At 39.0% G+C, this 22,674-nt stretch overlaps 1 protein-coding gene across 1 annotated transcript; it reads left to right on the top strand.

The window, feature by feature from the left end:
• Positions 1-4,812: 4,812 nt before the first annotated feature.
• Positions 4,813-22,214, top strand: C1D (C1D nuclear receptor corepressor). Its single transcript, XM_037126331.2, has 5 exons — positions 4,813-4,884; positions 17,430-17,576; positions 18,309-18,375; positions 18,693-18,748; positions 21,360-22,214. The coding sequence occupies exons 2-5, from the start codon at positions 17,439-17,441 to the stop codon at positions 21,522-21,524; spliced, it is 426 nt and encodes a 141-aa protein (XP_036982226.1). The 5' UTR covers positions 4,813-4,884; positions 17,430-17,438; the 3' UTR covers positions 21,525-22,214.
• Positions 22,215-22,674: the final 460 nt, after the last annotated feature.

Consider the following 22,674-nt stretch of genomic DNA (forward strand, 5'->3'; position numbering starts at 1 on the left):
CTGATTCTACAGATTAGGTTCAGAGCACTTAACTGAATCACATGCCCACACCTGTGATGAGGACAAGTCTGAGTCTTGCACTGAGGTCCCTTCCCTTTACATCTTGAGCTGGTATCAGTCCAGAGCACTCGCCTTATTCTTGGGAATGGCAGGAGGCAGTTTTAAAATCAGAGCACAGAGCTGCATGCAATTCACAGGAAGAATTCATTCTGAGTAATAAATAAGTGTATTTGTTTTCATTGTGCCTATAAACATTGATTTTGGGGGAAGGACATCATTATGTGGCAAGGTTTCAGGGGATTTGAAAGGAATATGACAGGAATCAATTCCTTAAATAACCATTGCTTTAGCACAATTATTTTTTCAAATGGCCAATCCTAGGAAGGTTTTCGAATTCTGTCTTTATCCCATTTTTGATGTAAGTCATCTAGGACAATAAAGCACAGTGAAGTGAAGTGCTATGGTCTGAATGCTTGTGACCCCCCCAACCCTCCCCCCAATTTTTATGTTGGAATCCTACTGCCCATGGTGATGGAATTAGGAGCTGGAGCTTTGGGAGGGGATTAGGTCACAGGCAGGGTTGGGGGGGTGGGGGGGCTGAGTACTCAGGATGATATCAGTGCCTTCAGAAACGAGCCCTGACAGCCCCCTTCTGCCTTCCCCGGGGCAGAACACAAGAAGTCAGCAGTCTGCAGTCTGCAGTCAGAAGGGGACTCCCACCAACCACACTGGCACCACGGCGACATTACCATTTTTACCTTTGTTTGTATTTCTAAAATAATCTGTCATGAGATGATTTAGGGTGGTGTGAATGTCCTATTTTCATTTAGCACCTATTGGTGAATCTCACTGAGTCAGTAGTTATGATGACTGTAAAGTGGTGATTTTTCTCATGCTGTCATTCAGAAGCTAGAAAAAAATTCTACAGGGTGGAGAATGTAGCTCAGTGGTGGAGCCCACGCTTTCTCTGTATGAGGTCCTGGGTGTGATCCCTAGAATAAAAAAAAGGAAAAATTCACCCTGGCTGGTGTGGCTTAGTGGATTAAGTGCTGGCCTGTGAACTGAAAGGGTGCCAGTTCAATTCCCAGTCAAGGCACATGCCTGGGTCGCAGGCCAGGCCCCCACTTGTTCGTGTGCGAGAGGCAACTGATCCATGTATCTCTCGCACATCAGTGTTTCTCTCCCTCTCTTCCTACCTTCTTTTCCTTCTCTCTAAAGATAAATAAATAAATAAATAAATAAATAAATAAATAAAATCTTTAAAAGAAAAAAAAATTTTAAGACTTTACTCTGATATTAATTGGGAGCCTGATTTTGTTAAACATAGTTTGAACACTAAGATTTAAAAAACTCCCTAAATTCAACATTATAATTTTCTTTTTTCATTAACATCACAGTGGTCTCATTTCCTCCTGCTTTCGTGCCAGGCACTGTGGTAAGTGCTTACGGTGTCTCATTGGGTCCTCGCAGTACCCACGAAATAGGTACCATTATTGTCTCTATTTTCTGGGTGAGATAACTGAGGATCAGAGAGGTTAAATAACTTGCCTAGGGTCACAGAGCTTGCTTGCCCTGTGAGCTGCTATAGTGTCTCCCACCATCATCTGTAATGTAACATAATCAAGGGGAAGGAACTAGTCTGCGCTGGGAATGCGATCAGTCTTTATCTTCCACGTCCAGTCCAGCTCTGTTGTTGCATGTCCACTCCCTTTCATTGTAGCCGAGGGCTGGAGGATTCTCTAGTACCTTGGGGCGAGTTCAGCTTTCTAATGTGGAATGGAGTAACAGAAAGTTGAAGTAGCATAATGCAGTGGTTTTGAAATGCTCTTGGCAAGTATTTTCTCCCCCTGTGACCTGAGGTTTTGGATAACTTCTTTTCTCCTAGTTTTACTGAGATATAACTGACATATAACATTATATAAACTTGAGGTCTACAACATAATGATTTGGTATAATGCAAGGGGGAGCCCAAAAAACCCAAAATTATCTTCTGGAGGGTGGGCCCTTTGTAGGACAGGCTTAGCCTGCTAGGTTAGTGTTCTAGGAACCCATTTGTATCAGTGTACCAGCCGGTGTTGTTGTGAGAGGCTGCATTTGGCTTCAGTGAATTTTTTTGAGGACTTTTTCAGTGCGTTTGCCCATTTTATGATGGGTGATTTACCAGCACACCTGCCTACACCACAGTGAGTATTTTATTTTTTTTAACTTTTATTTATTTTTAGAGAGAGGGGAAGGGAAGGGAAGGAGAAAGAGTGGGAGAGAAACATCAGTGTGTGGTTGCCTCTCATGTGTCCCCTACTGGGGACCTGGCCTGCAACCCAGGCATGTGCCCTGACTGGGAATCGAACCAAGCGACCCTTTGCTTCACAGGCCTGTGCTCAATCCACTGAGCTACACCAGCCAGGGATTCTTAGAAACTTTAAAATATGCAGTAAAGTTTTTTAAAACTATAGTCGCCATACTCTGTGTTACATCCCCCTGACTTATTTATTTCATAACTGGAAATTTGTACCTTTTGACCCCCTCACCCATTTTGCCCACCTCCAGCTCTGCCCTCCCCTCCCCCCTGCACAGACACACATCTGGCAACCACCAATCTTTTCTCTGTATCTATGAGTTTGGTTTTTCTAGATTCCACTGGGTGGCTTTTCTCTCCCCGTTGCTTGTTAAACAATACTCAAGCATGAACCAGGAAGGTTTAAATGTTGGAATCAGGTGTTATAGGAGAAAAAAGTGCAATGAAGATAGAGAATGGGAGAGTAAAGTAGAGGAAAGGGGAGGGAAAAAAGGGGGGGGTGGTATTCCCAGTGGTGAATTTGAATGTAAGTTCCATAAGGGGAGGCAATTTTTTCACTCCTGTACAGGTAACATGTAGAATAGAGTCTGGCACATAATGGGAACTCAGTAAATATTTGTTTAACAAATCACGGGATTGTGGTGCTACTGTAGTGCAGACGGTCCAGTGTACAGCAGCTGAGGAGGTGTGCTCTTCAGATGTCCTTTAGGAAAGAATTTATCATTTGTTGTAGAAGTGCAGTTGGCTGGCAGCCTCCAGCTGGTAGTACCTTTAGTCTATGCCTCTGTTTTTAAGTTGAGCCATGATCTTGCTAATGACCGAACGTAGAGGGTGGTACCATCGCCTCACTGTTTCTCCTCAGTGTAGTCTCCTCTAAGGGGCACTCTTTGCTTTAGAGCTTATCTTTGAATTGGCTGAGACCGGTGAGATGTTCATCCTGGTCGGAGGCTTTTTGCCCAGTCCTGCTTCCTCCCTTTTTATCTTTTAATGACCATCCCCATAAACCTCTTACATTTTTAACTCCATTTCCATATTTGCTTCCTGAAGGACCCAAGTGATGAAAAGATGTGACAATTTACCTTAAATCCTCAGTATCATCTTGGTACAGGGCAATCTCTCAGGCTCTGGTTTATTCTGGGTGGTACTTTAGTTTTTAATACCATGAAGAGTATTAAGAGTCTTCGACACTCTTCAAGGTAAGGTAAGTTACCCAACTTTCAAGGACAGTGCACCTTCTGTGGTCTGTGGACTGGTGTCGTCAGTCCATGAACAATTCATTATCTGTCTGTTCTTTATCTGAGAGGAGTGCAGAAGTTAAGAATAATCATTTATAAACTTTTATGGCAACTTGGCATTGCTGCAATAGCTGTGACTGGTAAACTGAGTTTCTTGAATGGGGTATGGATTAGTTTGGATGTTGTTGAACTCACATGTTGAGTCCCAGGAGGTCTCCCATGAGGTGTAAATTGTGCACTAGTCAGATGCAGTAGGACCACATTGCACCCTGTGATATTTTAAAATTGGCTCAGTAATTGTGAACTTAGCACTGTATAAAATCTTGAATTCATTGCTTTCATCAGAAGATAATTTAATTTCGCCCTGGCTGGCTAGCTCAGGGTTAGAGTGTCATCCCAGTATCCCAAGGTTTCGGGTCTCCAGTCAGGACACATACAAGAAGCAACCAATGGATACATACATACGTGAGTAAGTGGAACAACAAATTAATGTTTCTTTCTCTCTCCCTCCCCGGTCTCTCTTAAAGTCAATAAATAAAAATTAAAAACAAAACAAAACAGAGGAACAGTTTAGATACATTGCCCTCCACTAGAAGCTGCTGTAGTCTGGCTAGGTTAGAATTATGAACCAGAAGATAACTCATTTGCTACTTAAAAAACTTTAGGTATTGACATACAGGGTGTTTGTTCAAAGCTTTTTGTTAAATAAATTACGATTGTGGAATAAAGGATTAGGAATGTAAAAATGGTGCTTAACTGCTTACTACACTTTCAATGAACAATATGTGCAATTTTTGCTATTTTTTCATGTCTGTTCTGTGTTTACTGAAATATTTTGCTTCTTTCAAGTAATCCATTTTTTACTGCATTTTGCAAAAGCATCTCTTAGCGATGGATTGGAAAAATAAAGAACTTGTTCACTACAGATAATTTGGGAAGCTGCTTTTCCAAGGCTCCTTCTGAAGGAGACAGTGGGATGTGCTAGGAACCATGGCCCTGGGATGAGCTTTGGTGAAAGTAAAAACCTGAACAAAGCTTAAGTAACGAACTTTTTTTTTCTAGTTAAAAAAGCTCAACCTGTATTAGGGGCTTTAGCCAAATACAAATCTAGAGAAAGTTGCCCAGTGTCTCAGCCCAAGCTCCTTCCACCACATTAGCCAGAGGCACAGTAGAACGGTTTGCCTTTGAGAGCCAGAGTAAAAGGAACGGAGGGGCGGAGCAAGCGTCAGGGGGGCGGGGCAGGCAGCGTGAGGTCATCACAAAGCGGCGCTGACACGCCACGCAGAGCGGGCGCCTCGTTGACGTAAGCGGCACGGACGGCATTCCGGGAGACGCGAGTGGAAGGCCAGTGAGGTATTATTCCAAGCTGGGTTTTACGTTTTTCTCGTTGTCTACATAAGTCATCTTCTCGTGTGCTGGGGTACCCCTTTCATCCTCCGGCTGGCTGTGAAGAGCGAGATCAGGCCTCATAGCGTTCCGCGAATGCGAGCTCGCTAAGCTGGGCGCTGGGGAGAGCACTGTTGCGGAACCCCCAATTAGCTTGTCTTGGGGCGGCTTCTAGATCTTGGTTTACTTGGTCCTCTCACGTCTCTCTGGGCCCAGCCTTTCTCTTTTTATATTCTTCTTAGCTCCACCCCTCAAATATTGGAAGGCGGAGAATTTAAAAACACATGACTTCACAATTCATTTTCAGCTGCCTTTAATCTTTGTTTAAGGAGAAAAGGCAAAAGGGAGAGCTGCAGGGGAGTCACTGGCCTGTGTCACCCACGTTTACCATTCACATTCATGATTAGGAACTGCCCTCGCTCTGTTAGCTCACCCGAGAGGGTGGGCTAGTTTGACCTTCAGCTGAAATCTGTAGTGCAAGGGGGTCAAACTCATTTTCACCAGGGGCCACATTAGCCTCGCCCTTGCCTTCAAAGGGCCAAATGTAGAGCTCTTTTCCCCTAGTTAAGGAGTAGTTATATTTATATAGTCCTAAAATGACATTTGGCCCTTTGAAGGCGACCGCGAGGCTGATTTGGGCCCGGGTGAAAATGAGTTTGACTCCTCTGCTATCGTGGATAATCGCAAGATAATGGTTTTACTTTATGGCTCAGGGATGTTCATGAATGTACGCTGTTTGAAAAGATCTTTAACGTCTTCCTGTTTGTTGTCTGGTATTCGGGTTTAGCTTGTTAAAGATGTAGTTATCCCAGTGAGCTGTTTGCTACCCATGTGTTAACTTAATTTGGACTGTGGTAGGAGATTGAACCTGACTTCACTGTATGTTGGCATTGGATCTGAAAATAACTAGATAACCGCTAGTGAAACTCAGAGAACTGCTTGTGATCGTCTGAAATGATAAATCTCGTTTGTTGAAAGATAAAAGGATGACAGTGTGAAAAATAATTTTTTAATAATAAAACAATTCTTAGTCAAAATATTTTATTGCTGACTTCAGATAGCTGTGTTGGGTGTATTATGGTTCAGAGGTGATGGTTTTTCACGACTTTTTACCTGGCTTTTTATGTGTGTTATCTCAGCTGCTCTTTCCAAACAGGTAACCATTTTGTGTGGCTCTAAATAGTTCACATTAGATTAAGGTAGTGATTATTTTCACTTCCACTAAAATAATAACTAATATCACTAGTGTATTGATGCTTATTGGGCCATCACTGTTCTAATAGCTTTTATGTATATTCATTTAATTTGCACAATAGTCCTCTATACTGTTATCATTATTTTAGAGATGTGAAAATGTGATAAGCAAATTTCATGGTTTTAGAAGGTAATTTTGCTGATGTATAATTTTGAAAATACATCAAATTAATCGTTAGAATTAAACAATAGAAGTAAATTCATTGCAATCTGATGTAATGATCTCAATCTTTAGCAACCTCTTTGTAATTTATATCATTCTATTATCAGACTTTGGGCTAAATTTGTTTTTAGAGGTTAATACTTTTAAAAGGATGAAGTCTATTTTTTCTCAGAGGTTTTACTGTAAGTCTGAAGGAGATTTACAAGTAACACGAACATGGACTGTCTGCCAAAGACAGCAGTATTTATTGAGATTGTTGTATGTACATTGCCCTATTGTTTTCTAAGATGCTTCAGTGCAACAGAATCATTACACTAACAGAATTCTGACACAACATCTGCAGATGTCTCTCTAGTTCCCCAAAAATTATATGTTGGCTTTGTTCTCTTACTTAGTTCATCATTATGTGTAACTCTATTTGGAGTAGGGATGGAAACAAGCCCAGAATGTACATTATCTTTTTTTTTTCCTTTTTGATCCATGTGATGACTTCCTGATATTTGTAAGTCCGAGCTCTAATGTGATATTAAGGTTCTCCAAAGTTGGTTCCAATTTACTTTCATTTTAGTCAGTTGACAAATAGTTTCTAAGTACCTATTATGTGGCAAGACATTGTTAGTCCTATGGAGATACAAATATCGTACTATGTGAATCCTGCCTGTGGTTGAATAACCAGTGGAAATTTCTGAGCAGAGGAGAGATATGATCGATTCAGATTTTTAACAGGATAACTCTTACTGCCTTAAGAACAGATTGTTAGAGAGTGTGGTAGGTGAAATCCAGGAGACTAATTAGGAAGGTATTGTAATAATTCAGATGAGTTGGTGATGGCTTCACAGGATAGAAAGAAGTGAATGTGGTTAGTAGCAGTTCCATTTTGGATGTATTTCACCAATAAAGGTAACAGATTTGTTTATGGATTGACTGTGGGTTGTAAGTGTAAGATGATTGTCGAGGGTTTGGGCTTGAGTAAGTAAGTAGAAGGGAGGAATTGCCATTAACTGAGAAGTGGAAGACTATGAGAGGATCAGGTGTGTGGGGGAAGATTAGTTCAGTTATGACTTGTTAGGTTTGACATGTCATCCAAGGGGAGATGTTGAGTAGGAGTTGAATCAGGAGTCCAGTGGGGATGTCACTGCTGAAAAAGAACATCTGGGAGTTATCAGTGAACATTTGGTGTATAAAGTTGTGAAACTGGAGATGATCACCAAAGGAGTGAATGTAAACAGAAAAGAGAAGCAGTAGAGAACCGGAATCCATAGGCAATTTTAGACTCTGTAAATTTGAGGCGATGAACTAGTGAAGGAACATAATGAACAGCTAGTGAGTGACAAGGGTGATTTTGAGAGTCTAGTGTTGTGGAATGCAGGGTGAAGTGTTGTGTTCTAGTTTGTCCATACGGCTGGTGTATCAAGTAAAATAACAGTCGATACCTCTGTATTTATCAAGAAACAGAAGGAGTATTATTGATGGATATGTGACAACTACTAAGTCTGGAGAACCTGGGAGCAAAGAGGAAGATACGGAAACCTTTATAGAGGAGGATGCATTAGATTGGGTTTTAAAGGATTAAGAGGTTTCTCTAGCCCCAGAAGATAGGGGAGAGAGTATTCCAAGCAGAGGAAAAGGCCTTACTTCTCTCTCTTCAAGGCTGTTCCTCCTAGTCAGCTGTTTAAAAGATTCTTTTGCTCTTTCTTCTCTTTCCTTTGTGTCCACTAGCCAATTCCGCCTCCAGGTAACCATTTTTCTTCTAGGTCTATTGAACATTGCTAAAGAAATTCATAAAAGATACAAATTAATGTTACCCAACTTCAATGGAATCACCTCTCAGTGGCCTGACCTACATGGGTCCTCATTCAGTTTGCTGACAATCATCCCTTTAGTTATACTCATGCCCTTCTATCAATGAAGAAGGCTGATAGTATCAGGAAAATTGATTCACTTGAAATATGATGTTGGAGGAGAGTTCTGTGGATACATGGGACCACTGGAAGGACAAACAAGTGGGTCCTAGAGCAAAGTAAGCCTGAAACATCTCTGGAGGCGAAAGTGACAAGACTGAAGCTGTCCTACTTCGGGCACATCCTTTGGAAAAGATAATAATGTTGGGAAAAGTAGGCAGCAGGAAAAAGGGGAAGACCAAACATGAGACGAGTTGGCTCCATAAAAGAAGCCATAGGCATGGGTCCATAGGAGTTGAGAAGGGCAGGTGAGGACAGGACTTTGTGGACATCACTCATTCATAGGGTCCTCAGGAGTTGGAGCCCTGAAGGAAATTTACATGCATATACAGGTATGCTTCCACACTCGAGTGTACATCTTGCTCTTCAACTTTCATTCACATTAATATATCCTAGGACTCTATACTCTACTGCATACCTTTTCAATGCTGCAGAGTTTCTTGTTTGAATATATCATAATTTATCAACCAGTTCTTGTCAGTGGGCACATAGGTTGTTCCTGCTTTAAAGTTTTAGTGTTTTAAAGAGTGTTGCAGTGGATGTCCTTGAAGATTATCTTGTGTGAATGTATATATTTTGATAAGTAAAATTGCAGGGTCAAAGAATTTGTCCAAATGTAATTTTGAAGCAAAGTGCCAATTGCCACACAAAAATGCTCAGTTTACACTCCAAATAATAGTGAGTGAGAGGCTGTTTCTCCTCACCTTTGCTCATACTGGGTACTATCAATCTTTTAAATTTTTGCTTGTTTGACATGAAAAATTGCATCTTGTTTTGTTGATTTATGTTTCTTTAACTGCAAGTAAGATTGAGTAACTTTATGCTTATTGGTCATCTGGATTTCTTTATTTGTGAGCTGCATGTTTTCTTTGTTCATTTTTCTTTTGGGTTGCAGCGTTTTTTTTAAATTGATTTGTAGGAGCTCCTTTTATCTGTATTTATGTTGCAAATATTTCCCCCTAGTTTTTCATTTGACTTCAAATTTTGCTGGTTTTTACATTTATTTTCTCATGCATACATTTTTATAAGAGCCTGGTAAATATGTAAGACTTTAGGATTTTTTTAGAAGGAAATTTGTGACATTTGTAAAATAATTATAGACACCCTGAAATGTCAGCCTTCGTTGGAAATGTTAGAAACACAAACCTCATTTGAAGCCACAGGGTCTGTCGTGTTTTCATGAGTTTTGTTCAGCAGCTGTCACAGATCTGGCAGCACTCGGTGACCCGCCTTCCCTCACCTTCAGTTACATTTGGAATTGAGATGAGAAGCGATAGAGCTGCTACAGTATCCTAGACTATACTTCAGGTTTAGGTGCCCCCAGTTTATGAACGGAATTGTATTCTAAACGTTAATCTGTGAGTTAACTATCTAATCTGCCTTATTTCACTATAGAAATAATGTATGCAGGCTTGTTATCCTTGTTCTCAAAAATGTAATTAATCCATGAAGACTAGTTTTTTTTTTTTTAAGCAAATTCAAGACATGTAATTTTACACAGGGACACTTTTCTGATAAAACTGTAATGCTGTTTTTATAGATGACAAAATTATCAGTAATTTCCTGGTGTTTTCTAATACTCGATCCATGTTCATCTTTCTCTCAAAACTATTTTTGTACACTTGGTTTATCTGAATCGAGATCCAAACAAGATGTATGTATACATTTCATTTGCTTGTTACATCTCTTAAGTCCCCTTTATCTTTTCTTTCTCCACTGCCTTTTCCTTTTCTTTATTTTTTTCTTCATGCCATTTACTTGTTACAGAAACCAGGTCAATTGTCCTACAGAGTATTTCTCATTCTAGATTAGTCTCTTTGCTTTCTGGTGATTTTAACTTGTTTCCCTGTCCTCTGTGTTTTCTGTAAAATGGAAGTTAGCTCTAAAAGCTCAATTAAGTTCAGATTCAACTCTTTGGGGAAGCTGGAAATGCTATATAGATGATGCTGTGTACATCATATCACTTCCCATCAGGGGGTTCTTAATATGTGTGTGTCCAGCTCCTAGTGACGTGAAGATAGATCCGTGTGTTCAGGTAGTGCTGTCCTCACCGCTCTGCTGTGACTTCCCCATCATCCTTTTATCTGTTGGTGAGCATTGCCTGAATTTACCATTTCATTAGGGGTTACAAAATGGTATTTTGAAAAAAAGTTGTGATTTCTTTCACATTTGTTAGCTGGAATTTGAAATCTAGTTTTATTACTTGGCATCCTGACAATCAAGAGTACAAAGTTGCCATGGGAAAATGCGGGCAGAAAGTAACTTGAGATGCCAGGGATATACCTTTCTTTGCTGCGGTTCTGGTGGCTTGAAGGGTGTGATGGTCTTCCTGATGTGTCAGCGGGGCCGGAGTGCTGTCCCCAGATACTCAGTGAAACATCAGTCCAGGTGTTGCTGTAAAAGTATTTGTAGGTGTGGTAAAATCCACCATCAGTTAACTTTAAATTAGAGAGATTATTCTAGCCAATTCAATGGACTCAATCAGTGGGGAGGCTTTAGAAGCAGAGCTGAGACCTCCCTGACAGAAGGGAGACTCCTCCTGTGGACAGCAGCTTCAGCTGGTAACCTGGAGTTCCAGCTGGCCCTTCCTCGAGGCCTGACCCGCAGATTTTGGAGTTCCTTAGCCAGCCCCCACAACTGCCTGAAACAGTTTCTTATAATAAATTTCTTCATATGTATCTCCTACTGGTTCTGCTGTCTAGCTGATCTCTGGCTGGTACCAGCAGCTCCCCTGACTCTTGTTCTCTGACAGAATGGGGTGGGCTCTTTCCTCTAAGAGTCAGAGGACCTACTTAGAGTTAGCACATAATGAATTTCTCAGACTGGGGCTCCTGAGAGATGGGCAGCTGAGCAAGACGGGAGGCTGAAACGACAGGTGTAAACTGGGACTGTCCTGGGCACACAGAAGCATAGAATCGTTCTGTGTGTCAGCCACTGGTAATAAAATGTCAGTGTGACCTTGTCCCTCAAGTTGCTTACAGTAAAGGGAACTCAGGTAAGTCAGCAGATACTACCAGATGCTGTTTTAAGTGACATTGTTTTTCCAGACAGCATGGGAGGGTGGCACGCAAAGGGTGAAAGGTCAGAGCGACATGGCATGTTTGGACAACTGCCATCGAGGCTATGACCTTAGGATTGGAAGAGGGGAGCCATGGAAGATGGGGTTAGTCAGACAGGCAAGGGTCACAATCAAAATGGGCTTGGCCTCTGTTCCTGTGGGGTTTGGAATTTATCTCTCTGATGGTGGGGGGCAGTTGCAGAATTTTAAGCAGGGGCATACAATGGCCAGAGTATCTTTATAGAAAAATCATATTTTGTAGCAGTCTACAATTGACAGTGCAAAAACATTGATAGTAGGAAGACTACTTAAAAACTCTCAAGAAAATTTAGTGAGAAGGAGGGAAGCTTGTGGTGGTAGGAGATTAAGGCTGCCTTATTGATGAGACTGATTGGATTTGGGGCCTGAGAAAGGAGTGAGGGGCGACTCCCCAGTTCCTGGCTGGACTGACCTCCCTGAAGTAGAGAATCCAGGGGAAGGAAAGGGGGTGATTCAGTTCTGTGCGTGATGCTGTGCATCCCTCCTTTTCTCCTGTGGGTGCTGTGGCTACTATAACCAGGGAGAGGAGGGAAGGAGCGACAGCATCCTGTAGGGATTACTGGGCAGGGTTTCCCCTTCTCTGCCCCTTAGCCTCAAGCAGACCTTACTGAGGCCTGAAGAGAGAAGCACATGCTCTCGTGCCCTCTCCTGGTTTTCACCTCTGCAGTCGGGCTTTAGAAGGATAGAACCCTGGACGGGAGTGAGGAGCAGAGGCGAGTTTTTTCCTTCTTTCTCTTTGTACATTTTACCATGTACAGCCTTGGGCAAGTCATTGAATGAAACTGTTTCCTGTCTGTGAGGGGTAGATGAGTTAATGTGTGTGGTGTGCTTAGAATAGTGCTTGGCTTGTAGAATAGTGCCTGGCTTGATGGTGTGCTTAGCAGCAATGGCAGTGTTCAAATGTCTGCAATTGCTGCTGAGACCATACACTGCTTCATCATGGGCTCCCAGCAGCGAAGGGAACACAGGGAAATTTCCACAGTTCCCTCCCGCAGCTGTTCCTGTGGAAGGAGCCAGTAATATTCAGGAACTGTCCATATAAGATGTTAGAAAAAAATCATTTGATTTGGGGGGAATCTCTGGTCATAGAAGAACTTTTATTTCTTAGTGTGCCTTGCCATTTTTTTTTTTTTAGTTAGGTAAAGGGCAAGTGGTTCAGTTCAGATTTAATGAGGGTAATTATTCTTAATTACTGCCTTGCTTTCAGTGTTCACCCTAACCCATTAAACAATGTATAACTACTTGTTTATTGGGGCTTAGGGACAGGGAATAATTGCAGGAAAAAAAACCCCCATTTTGATTCTAGAGGGGGAAAATATTTTCTATAGAAGAATTGGTTGAAAAAATTATGTTTAAATGAAGGCCCTTTTTTTGTGGTGTTTTCATACTTGCAGTGTTTGTTAAAAGCCAAAATATTTTTTAGAATATTCCTTTATTTAAATTTAATGATTACTTTTTATTACAAATTTAACATGCCTTATGAAGTAATGAAACTTAGACAATGAAAAATGAAGAGTTTAAAAAAATGGTCTGCTTTAATCCTACTCCCTAATCCCTGCCCCTTCTCAGAGCGAATGTCTATATTTTATGTTTCCTTCAAATCTTTCTGCATATCTACAGGTACAGGTTTTTAAAAACAAATGGCATGCGTTAGATACATTGTATATTATGTACAATGGTCTATGACATTTTTCACCACTTTTCATTATGTCTTCTACATGAACATTTACTTCTTTCTTTTCTTTTTTAACTGTGAACAATATTTTATTTAGTCATTTTTATTTACAGCTGAAACTCTGGGAATTCAAAATTAACACTCATCCTTGCCTGTGAGCTTCTTACGGACACCAGGCAAAGTTTCAACCTTGTGCTCCACGTTGTTCTGCTGGGATTTAGCCAAATGAACCTTTACCAGCTGGCTTATTTTTAATATTGTTTTGGTGGATGTGCTACAATTCATTTAGCTGTTTTCCTATTGATGAATAGATTTTTTCCCAGTATTTTGTTATTGGTGATTTATTCAACAAATGTTTATTCACTGCCAGGTAGTGCTTTGCTAGCAGAAAATGAAGCACAAAAAATTCTGTTCTCATGTAGTACCGTCTTTTGAGGTGGGCTGGCAATGAGTAAAAGAAATATGTCAGGTGTTACTGAGGACTGTAAGGTAGAGAAGGACATAGGGAGTTCAGGGGCATGCATTATAAAAGAGAGTGGTCAGGAAAGGTTCACCAATAGGTGGCACTGGAGTAAAGCTCTGGCAGGTAAAGCCCTGAAGCTCTTGCTTGGGGAAGAAAGGAGGAGCAGGAGATTCTGCGAAGGTGAGAAGTACAAAGGCCCTGGGGTAGGGGCGCACCTGCTGTGATGGGGAGGAGCAGCGATGCCATCCTGGCTGGTGGGGCCTGAAGCAAGGGGTGGAGTGGGAAGAGCTGAGGTCCCAGAAGGAGGCAGGGAGGGCAAATTGTGTTGGGCTTTTTAGGACTTTGTCTTACACTCTAAGTGAGGTAGGTGGTAGGCCTTTGGAAGTTTCCATGCAGAGGTTTGACATAGATTTGGAGTGATCACTCTACTTTTTCTTGATTTTAAACTACTGGGCTGGAAACAAGGAGGTCATTTAAGAGGCTATTGCAATAATCTAGGCAAAGGCCAGCAATGGCTTGGACTGCATTGGACCAGATGGTAGCAGTAGACGTGGTAGGATGAGGTTAGATTCTGAAGATATTTAAAAATAGGGTGAGAGAGAAAAGAATTCAGGACCTCTCTGAAATTTTAGGGCTGAACAATTGGAAGGATGGAGTTACCATGAAATGAGGTGGGGAAGACTGGGGTAGGCAAGATTAGAAATTTGGCTTTGAGCACGTTATGCTTGAGAATATGTTATTATTTAACCAGAGGCATTGAGTAAGCAGTTGGAAATGTAGATGTGGAATTCATTCAGTAGGGGGGGTCAGGGCTGGGGACATAAACCTGGGAGTCATCAGTTTATTAACCCAATTTAAAGCCCAGAGCTGACTTAGGGAGTAAACTAGAAAACAAAAGAGAATCAAGGACAGCCCTTGGGACACTTCAAGGTTAAGAGGCTGAGGTTATGAGAAGGATCCTGCAAAAGACACCAAGAAAGCAGCCAGTGAGGAAGGAAACCAAAAAACGTGTGATGCCCTGGGAACCAAAAGAAGGGAGTCAGTGAAGTCAAATGATGAGAACTGACCATTAAACTTAACCATACTGCTGAGTGGGTGACCTTGATAAGAGCAAGTTTGAGTGAAAAGTAGGGGCCTGTTTGGATTAGAGTTAAGAAAGAATGGAAGAAGAGGAATTGGACTGTTGGCGTAAGCAACTCTTTTGAGAAGTTCTAAAAGGGAGATAGAAAATGGAGCTTTAGCTGGAGGGGGCTATGAAATCAAGATGTTTCTTTTGTTTCTTATCTAAGATGGAGAAATAAAATACTTTAAGATTTATGGGTAATGGTGATCTAGCAGAGGGAAAAATTGATGCAAGAAAAGTAGGGGAAATTCAGAGAAGAGTTTGAAGGGTCCATTCAGATAAATTTGTACGCATGGGTACAAGGATTTCTGTAGGCTAGATTCTTAAGAGGATTTCCTGAGTCAGAGGGAATGTGCACTTAAAAAATCTGTACCAATGTGTATTCTACCTTCAGTATATGCCTTGCTAACACTGAACTTTGATAATCTTTAAAATTATTACCAATCTGATGGGTGATATCTTAATTATTTTAATTTGTTTAATGCTCTCTAGGAACTCAATATAATCTAACTAATCCTTTGTTATATTCTGGCAAATATTTCCTCCTGGTTGTTTCTTTTAACATATAGTTTTTTAGTTTTTATGTAGTTAAGTCCATCAGCCATTTCATTTTATAGCATTTGGGTTTCATTTGGATTATATAAATATTTTATATAATCTTTTAATATGTTTATTCATTTACCTTTTGCATGCATCCGGAGTTTATTTTTTGTGTATGTTATGAAGTAGGTGTCTGAGTTTTCCCATCTTTTTCTGTGTTCTTAACCAGTTAAATGCCACAAGAATTAACTGTTTCTTGAAGGTTTGGAAGAAACCACCTCTGAATATCCTTTAGATTTGGATCCCTTTCGGAGCGTGGATCTTTGATGTCCTTTAAATTTTTTCCTTATGGTTAATTATCTATTTTTTATATACTTCTTTTAGGTTATTTTTGGTAATTGATTCTTTTTCCCCAGCACTTCATTCTTTTAATTCATATTTCCAAATTTATTAGTTTATGGTTTTACATGAAGGGAAGAAATACTGAGTCTTCTATATTTGCAGTATATCCCTCGCTGATCGGAATGGGCCCTTTTTGGTTATAAGTCCACAGTGTTACTATGGACTTATTTTTACATTTCTTCTATCATTTTGGGGAGGTTTTGGGAGGGATGAGAGGGAAATGCATGTTTTCGGTTGGCCTTTTGGAACAGAAGTCAGTGCCTTCCTGTGTGCTCTTCTTTTACCTTAGTTCTTCGCCCGGTTGCTGCTTGCACAGCAGTTGGAAGGTAACTTTACAGTGCAAGCAGTGGTGGTCAGGTGCTGTTCGCTTGCTTTGTAAGTGAACCCAGATGTCTCAGTGGAATATGTACTCGTTGAATAGAAATGTTGATATATTGCATCTAAAATTCTAATAGTACTTTTTAAACTTAAATTACATAGTCATAACACTTAGAACTGTAAGGGTCCTCTACAGGTCATTAGACCATTTTATGGATGAGGTGTTTGAGGCTCAGAGAGATTCAGTGATTTGTCTAAGGTGACAAAGTCAGTGGTCAAGCAAGATGCAAAGCCCAAGTCTTTTTACTTTAATTCTGCTATGCACTGTGCTGTTTTACCACATTCTTGCTGTTTCTTTAGTTATGTCACATGAAAGAGGTATTTTCAGCTAATGAAAAAAAATTTAAACCTAAAGATGGTATGTATGGCTTTAGAATTGCTTGTGAAATTTGGTCTTAGATACCATATGAAGTACATTGATGTTGATTTTGCTTTTTCTCACATAGATACTAAATATTATGATTAAATGTGAATTTTAAAAGAATGGGCTGTCATGGTATGCTCTAGCCTAAATGAAAACCATATAGTTTATTTCTCCCCAGTTTCCTCTTTTCTGCTTATGTGATTTATGGACTCTTTGAATTTCTTAATATTTTAGAGAAGCTTAAAGAATACATATATATAAATATAAATATAGGCATGAAAAATGATTTTAGTGATAAATAGTCATAAGATTACTTCAGACCTAGGATTTCTCATTTTTTAGTTTAATATACCATGGTGCAAGATCAACACCTAAATTTAGAAGGGCTAAAATATATATGTTCTTCAAAAAAAAGAGCTTTGCTTATTATTTTTTCAGCAAGCATTAGGGGATATACTTTAACTTCAACAGAAATTTTTACAAAATTTTTATTTATTGATTTTAGAGAGAGAAGAAGGGGGAGAGGGGAGAGAAAGACAGAGACACAGAGAGAGAGAGAGAAAGAGAGACAGAGAAACATCAGTTTGTTGTTCTGCTTACTTACGCATTCATCGGTTGATTCTAGTTTGTGCTCTGACTGGGGATTGAACCTGCAATCTTGGTGTATTAGGATGATGCTCTAGCCAATTGAGTCACCAGGACAGAAATGAGAGGAAGTTTTTTAAATGTAGGATTTTGATTGTTTACATTCCATATTTGATAGTCATGTGTTTAGTTCTTGAAAAGTGTTTTGAATTCAGTATACGTAGCATTAGTAAACTTGGGTGGGTCTGTTTGCTGTTCTCCACCTGCCCCCCTTCCCAAGCAAATTAAGAAGAGGGGAATTTTAGATTAGTTGCTTTAGGATTATGTTCTAAGATTTGTTTAATTATCTTAGGGTTTTAACATTTTTAGTACTTTTGAAGTACACGGTATTCATTTTTTTGGTAACCTTTAAAGAGCAATGTCTGTCTCCAATATGTTTTTTTTTTTATAACCTTAAGAGCAATATGTATCCCCAGTATGGATTCTAAGAATTTACTTTTTTTCCAGTTGGTCATAATGGCAGAAGAGGAAATTAATGAAGACTATCCAGCAGAAATTCATGAGTATTTATCAACATTTGAGAATTCCATTGGTGCTGTAGATGACATGCTGAAGACCATGATGTCTGTTTCCAGAAATGAGTTGTTGCAGAAGGTACTTTACAAATGTAATTTCTACACGTGTAATTCCTAAAACAGAGTGCTGTGTTAAGAGATAGATTAATGATATATGCATGGTTCTTTCCTCCTTTATTTTAATTTTATAAGTGTTTGGGTATTTTTAGGGGTTAAAATAAAACTCCAATCTTAGGAAATACCTCTTAACTATATTTTATTTTGACTTGGTTTTGGGAAGGAAAAAAAAAGGACCACTCACTGCATTCTTTTCCACAGACTCTATATTTGACCTTTTAAGTATTACAATGATGTTATCAGAGTTCTGGAAACCCTATAGGACAAAAAGAGTAAATTGACTCTGACAGTCTAAAACAAATCTCATTATGTTTCTTCTGTCCGTGGTACCGCCTAAGCATTTTAGCCTGCTTCTTATACATAAATGCATCATGTACAGTGTTTATATTGATAAATTACTTTTGACATACAAAGCCCAGATCGTAACTTCTGAAATTAAAATAATTCAAAAGAATTTTTCTTGGATTATGGACATTCCTTGTCTAACTAAAGATGGTACCCTGAATTGAAAGTTTGTGGACAGAAATCACTGGTTAACAAAACTTTTTCTTTTTGCAAATTATTTCCAGATCATTTTGTTATTGGATTATAAGAAGTAAAAAAAAAAATGTTTCTTTGATACATTGTGCTTGATGAAAGTTTAAAATATGTGACGGTTCTCAGAGTTTGAATTTCTTTTCTCTGTTTCTAATAGTTGGACCCACTTGAACAAGCAAAAGTGGATTTAGTTTCTGCTTACACATTAAATTCAATGTTTTGGGGTACGTATATTATTTTGTAGTTAATTAGAAAGCAAATTATTTATTAAGTCAAGAGTGATTTATTTTTTAAATGCTAGCACTTTATACACAATTATACTTTATGACAGTTTTAATAGTCAGATATTTATTTCTTTTGAGTCAGAATACCACATGCCTGGGAGCTATGCACATAGTTATTATTACATAGAGGTTGAATAATTTAGGATTTAATCAGTCATTTGTGTGACATTGCTTTTTTGTCACTAAAGTTTTTTTGATTAATGCTCTTAATTAATACATACACCATTTTATTTCATGCAAAAATCTTTCTCTTGTAGTTTATTTGGCAACTCAGGGAGTTAATCCTAAGGAACATCCAGTAAAGCAGGAATTGGTAAGGTTCAGTGGCTTTTTTTACTTTACATGTCTGTCTGTTGTAGTATTCCTGAAGTTAAAGTCGCAGCACCTTTATCATACTAACTGCGGAGAATTAGATTATTTAGAGTTGGAATTGGGAAAGTGAGTCAGGTTTCATCATGTCTTTAGTTTTTCTTTTTCTTATCTCTGTATCTCTGTCAGAGAATTGGTTTTCCATATACTATATGAATCTCTGGATGGAAAAAATATGTCATGGTTCTAGTAATTATTTATAACTTCCATATTATTTTATAAATTCTTGAAATCCTGTTCATCTCTACAACTGCCCCCCTTTTTTAAAACTCTTACACAATTCTTAAAAGTATATTCTAGTTGATTTACTAGCAAAGACGGGAAAGTTTCTCCCCCACCTTTTCAATTCTTCCATTAATTCATTTTCTCAGCAGTAAAGAATCCAGTTCAGCAACAAAGCTAAAAGCTTTTTTGGCACCAGTTGTATGTGTACTGTCCAGTAATTCTGCATTAGTGACATATTTACAGCCGGTAATAAATCTTGTAGCTTTGTCTTTGTATTCCATTTGGATGTATAAGTACCGTATATAAGGTCTGGTAACTTCGTTTTTGCTGACTTCAAAAATTAAATCAAATAATCCAATTTAAAAGAGAAAAATTAGAGATCAAACTGGTGGTTACCTTCTTGACTTGGCTTTATGAATAATAATAATAATAATTTGTTCTTTGTGTTTATAAAATATAAGGTAAATATATGTGTGAATGCACTTGACACTGTATTATTGTTCTTAAGTCTTATACTAGTTGATGTGTGTGTCGTATACAACTTAGTGAAGCGTATGTAACAGTACAGTACTTGGTCATTTATGTTTAGAAAATGAATAAACCAGAACTGTTGTCTTCATTTTGTTAATGTATGCACTAAGATATTTTCTTCTTTTAAAGTTCTTGGGAAAAATTTTATTTTTAAGTATAGACATTGTGAAAAACTACTTAAAGCAAAATATAAAGCAGTATGGTGCACAGATCTTGTTCTGAGCAGTGATACTTGCTTTAAATCCTAAGAAGTATGCAGTGTGTCATCTGTTTCCAACTTTCTAATATAGACTTGGCATTTGTGAAATTTCTCTCTTTTCTTTAACACAAAGTTATTGGGAGTATTTTAATACTTGGTCCCGTCATTGGAAAAAGGTAAAATCATCTGCCTTCTCTTCCTCTCAGAACCCACTTTATGGAGGGGTACATTCATATTCTGGGCAAGGGTTGAGAAATAAAAAGAACATATAAACCTTTTCTGCTTTTCTGGCCTTGTGGCAGACATCACTAATTGATCACAGAGTTAGTGAGCGAGAGATATTGTGAATAGGGAAAAGCATTGAAAATAGTGAATTTATTTATTCAACAAGTGTTTAAGCGCCTGGTAGGAGCCAGGCATTATTTTTAAGTGAGAGTTTCCCAGTGAATAAAGCCTTTAAATATCCCTGTCCAGTGGCAGATGGCAGACCCTCTAGTGGAGGGAGACAATTAACATAATCAAAGAAACAAATAATAAATACTGATGAATATGTGATATGTTAGGGATATTAGAGTATATGTCACAGGAAAAAAAAAGAAGTAGTACACTGTAGGGATTGGCGTATCTGGGTAGGAATGCCATTTTAAATGGCCTCAGTAGGCCTGTTAACGAGGTTAACATTTGAATTGACTGGGAGGAAGGGAGGGAGTGGCTCTGTGGACCTTCGGCTTTGGGTCCTTTGCAGGGTTGGAGAGGGCGTGGGTTGTGATTGAGGACTTTTGCTTTTTCTCTGAGAGAAATAGGGGGCCGCGGGAGGTTTTGAGCAGAGTTGTCAGTCTTTCACAATTAAAAGATTCTGAGGTTCTGCGTTTTTGTGTGTATGGTAATGTCACTATTTTGATTTTTTTTAATGAAACTTGCTTTTAAGCAGTGATCAATCATTACTCTGTTATTTTATGGCTCTCATTACCTTTATTTCTCCAACTGAAATAAGCCCTTCATTCTGATTAATGAGCTCAGGAGATTTTAATGGTATGGCAGCCTGTTCGATTAGAACTGTATATATCATTAGAAAATTTGTGCTTATCAATCAAAACTGTGAAATTGAATAAAAGATTTTATATTTTCATTCTGCTTATTATAATTGTGACACTCCAAGGTAATATAAAAAAAATCAGTTCTGCCTCAACCATTTTCTGTTTAGAAAATTTTTAGGAGAGTTTAGTTTGTATGTTGCAAGTATGTGAGAGCTCTATTTTAGATTACAGACTTCAGGTCAATAAGAGTTAATATGCTGATTTAGGTTAATGCTAAATTAAAGAACATATAAACAGTTCAATGTTTATCTCTGTAGTGATGTCTTAGTATAGTTTTCCCTCCTTTGAAACACTCAGAACACTTTTGAAATGACTTCTTAATGTCTGTATTTCCCTACGCTATGGACTCCAGGAGAGCATGGAGCGTGTTTACCCTACTTGCCCACGAATGTAGCCCCACTCAGTAGGAGTGGATACATGTCTGCTCGGTTTGACTGACTGCAGTACAGTGAAGCCTGCTGCCGGTAGTAAATCTGTTGCTTCTCCTCTTCTCTCTCTTTTAGGAAAGAATCAGAGTGTACATGAACAGAGTCAAGGAAATCACCGACAAGAAAAAGGCTGCCAAGCTGGACAGAGGCGCGGCTTCAAGATTTGTAAAAAATGCCCTCTGGGAACCAGCACCTAAAAATGCATCCAAAGTTGCCAATAAAGGAAAAAGTAAAAAATAACCTTTTGGTTTCGATGTACACATGTTCAAAAAGTACATCATTTTTATTGTTTTACACAAAATAGATGATGATTATGTGCAATGTGTAGTTTAAATGTATTCCTTATTGAATTCATATATAAAATTTACATTTAAATTTGTAATGCTAAATACATTTTCCCCCAGAAGGATTAAGTTATCTTTATTGATTTTTCTATAGAGCACTGTGAGATTTTAACATTGTGGTATATTTTATATTTATAGTTTACCATCTCTCTTGACTGGACTCTTGTTTCCTTATACAGGTCAACTTTTCAAGTACCGTTTTATAAGCAACTATGAAGTTTAAGTTAAATGTTCTTTGTAAACATTTATCTATTTTAAATGAATGACTTTATGAAGTACGCTGTCTGAAGGCTGAAGTTAAAATGCATCTGTTTTCACTATGTACAAAAAAAAGTGAAACGACTTAACTGTTCATTTTTTTCTGTGTAGTTACTTCATCATGTTTTCATGATATTGGAAATTGCTTCTTTTGATATTTGAAGTGTGAATTTAAGACTTTAAGGTTACACTTTGATATTGTCACTTTGTGTCTCACTTAGAGTAAAATATTTCTCATTAATTATAGGTGGGAAATGAGGTTGTATACCGATGGCTGAATTTGGCATAATGGCTGAGTCCTATCAATAAAAGCTGTAAATGTCGTGTAGCTGACCTGTGTATTCTTTTCTTTTGAGTAAACTTGCCCTTGAAAGTAGGAAGATACGTTTCAGAAATCACTAGGACCAGGAAAATCCACGTGCTGCACTTCTTTTTTTTTTTTTTAAATATTTTATTATTCATCTTTAGAGGGGAAGGGGGGGAAGGAGAGAGGGAGAGAAACATCAATGTATGGTTCCCTTTTGTGCGTCCCCTGCTGGGAACTGGCCTGCAGGGAACCGGCCTGCAACCCAGGCATGTGCCCTGACTGGGAATCGAACCTCGATCGTGTGGTTCGCAGGCCCGCGCTCAATCCACTGAGCCACACCAGTCAGGGCTGTGCTGCACTTCTGATGCATAGTGCCCACAGCCCCGCCGGCCCGCTTTCCCAGACGGATTGCATTCCGAGGACCCCGCGGCTGCGTGTGCGAGGGTTCGGAACAGCTTGCTGTGGCGCACGTGCTACTTCA

The sequence above is a fragment of the Artibeus jamaicensis genome, unplaced genomic scaffold, assembly GCF_021234435.1.
Source record: "Artibeus jamaicensis isolate MK-2021 breed Jamaican fruit bat unplaced genomic scaffold, CSHL_Jam_final contig_3174, whole genome shotgun sequence".
In the NCBI taxonomy this organism is placed as follows: Eukaryota; Metazoa; Chordata; class Mammalia; order Chiroptera; family Phyllostomidae; genus Artibeus; species Artibeus jamaicensis.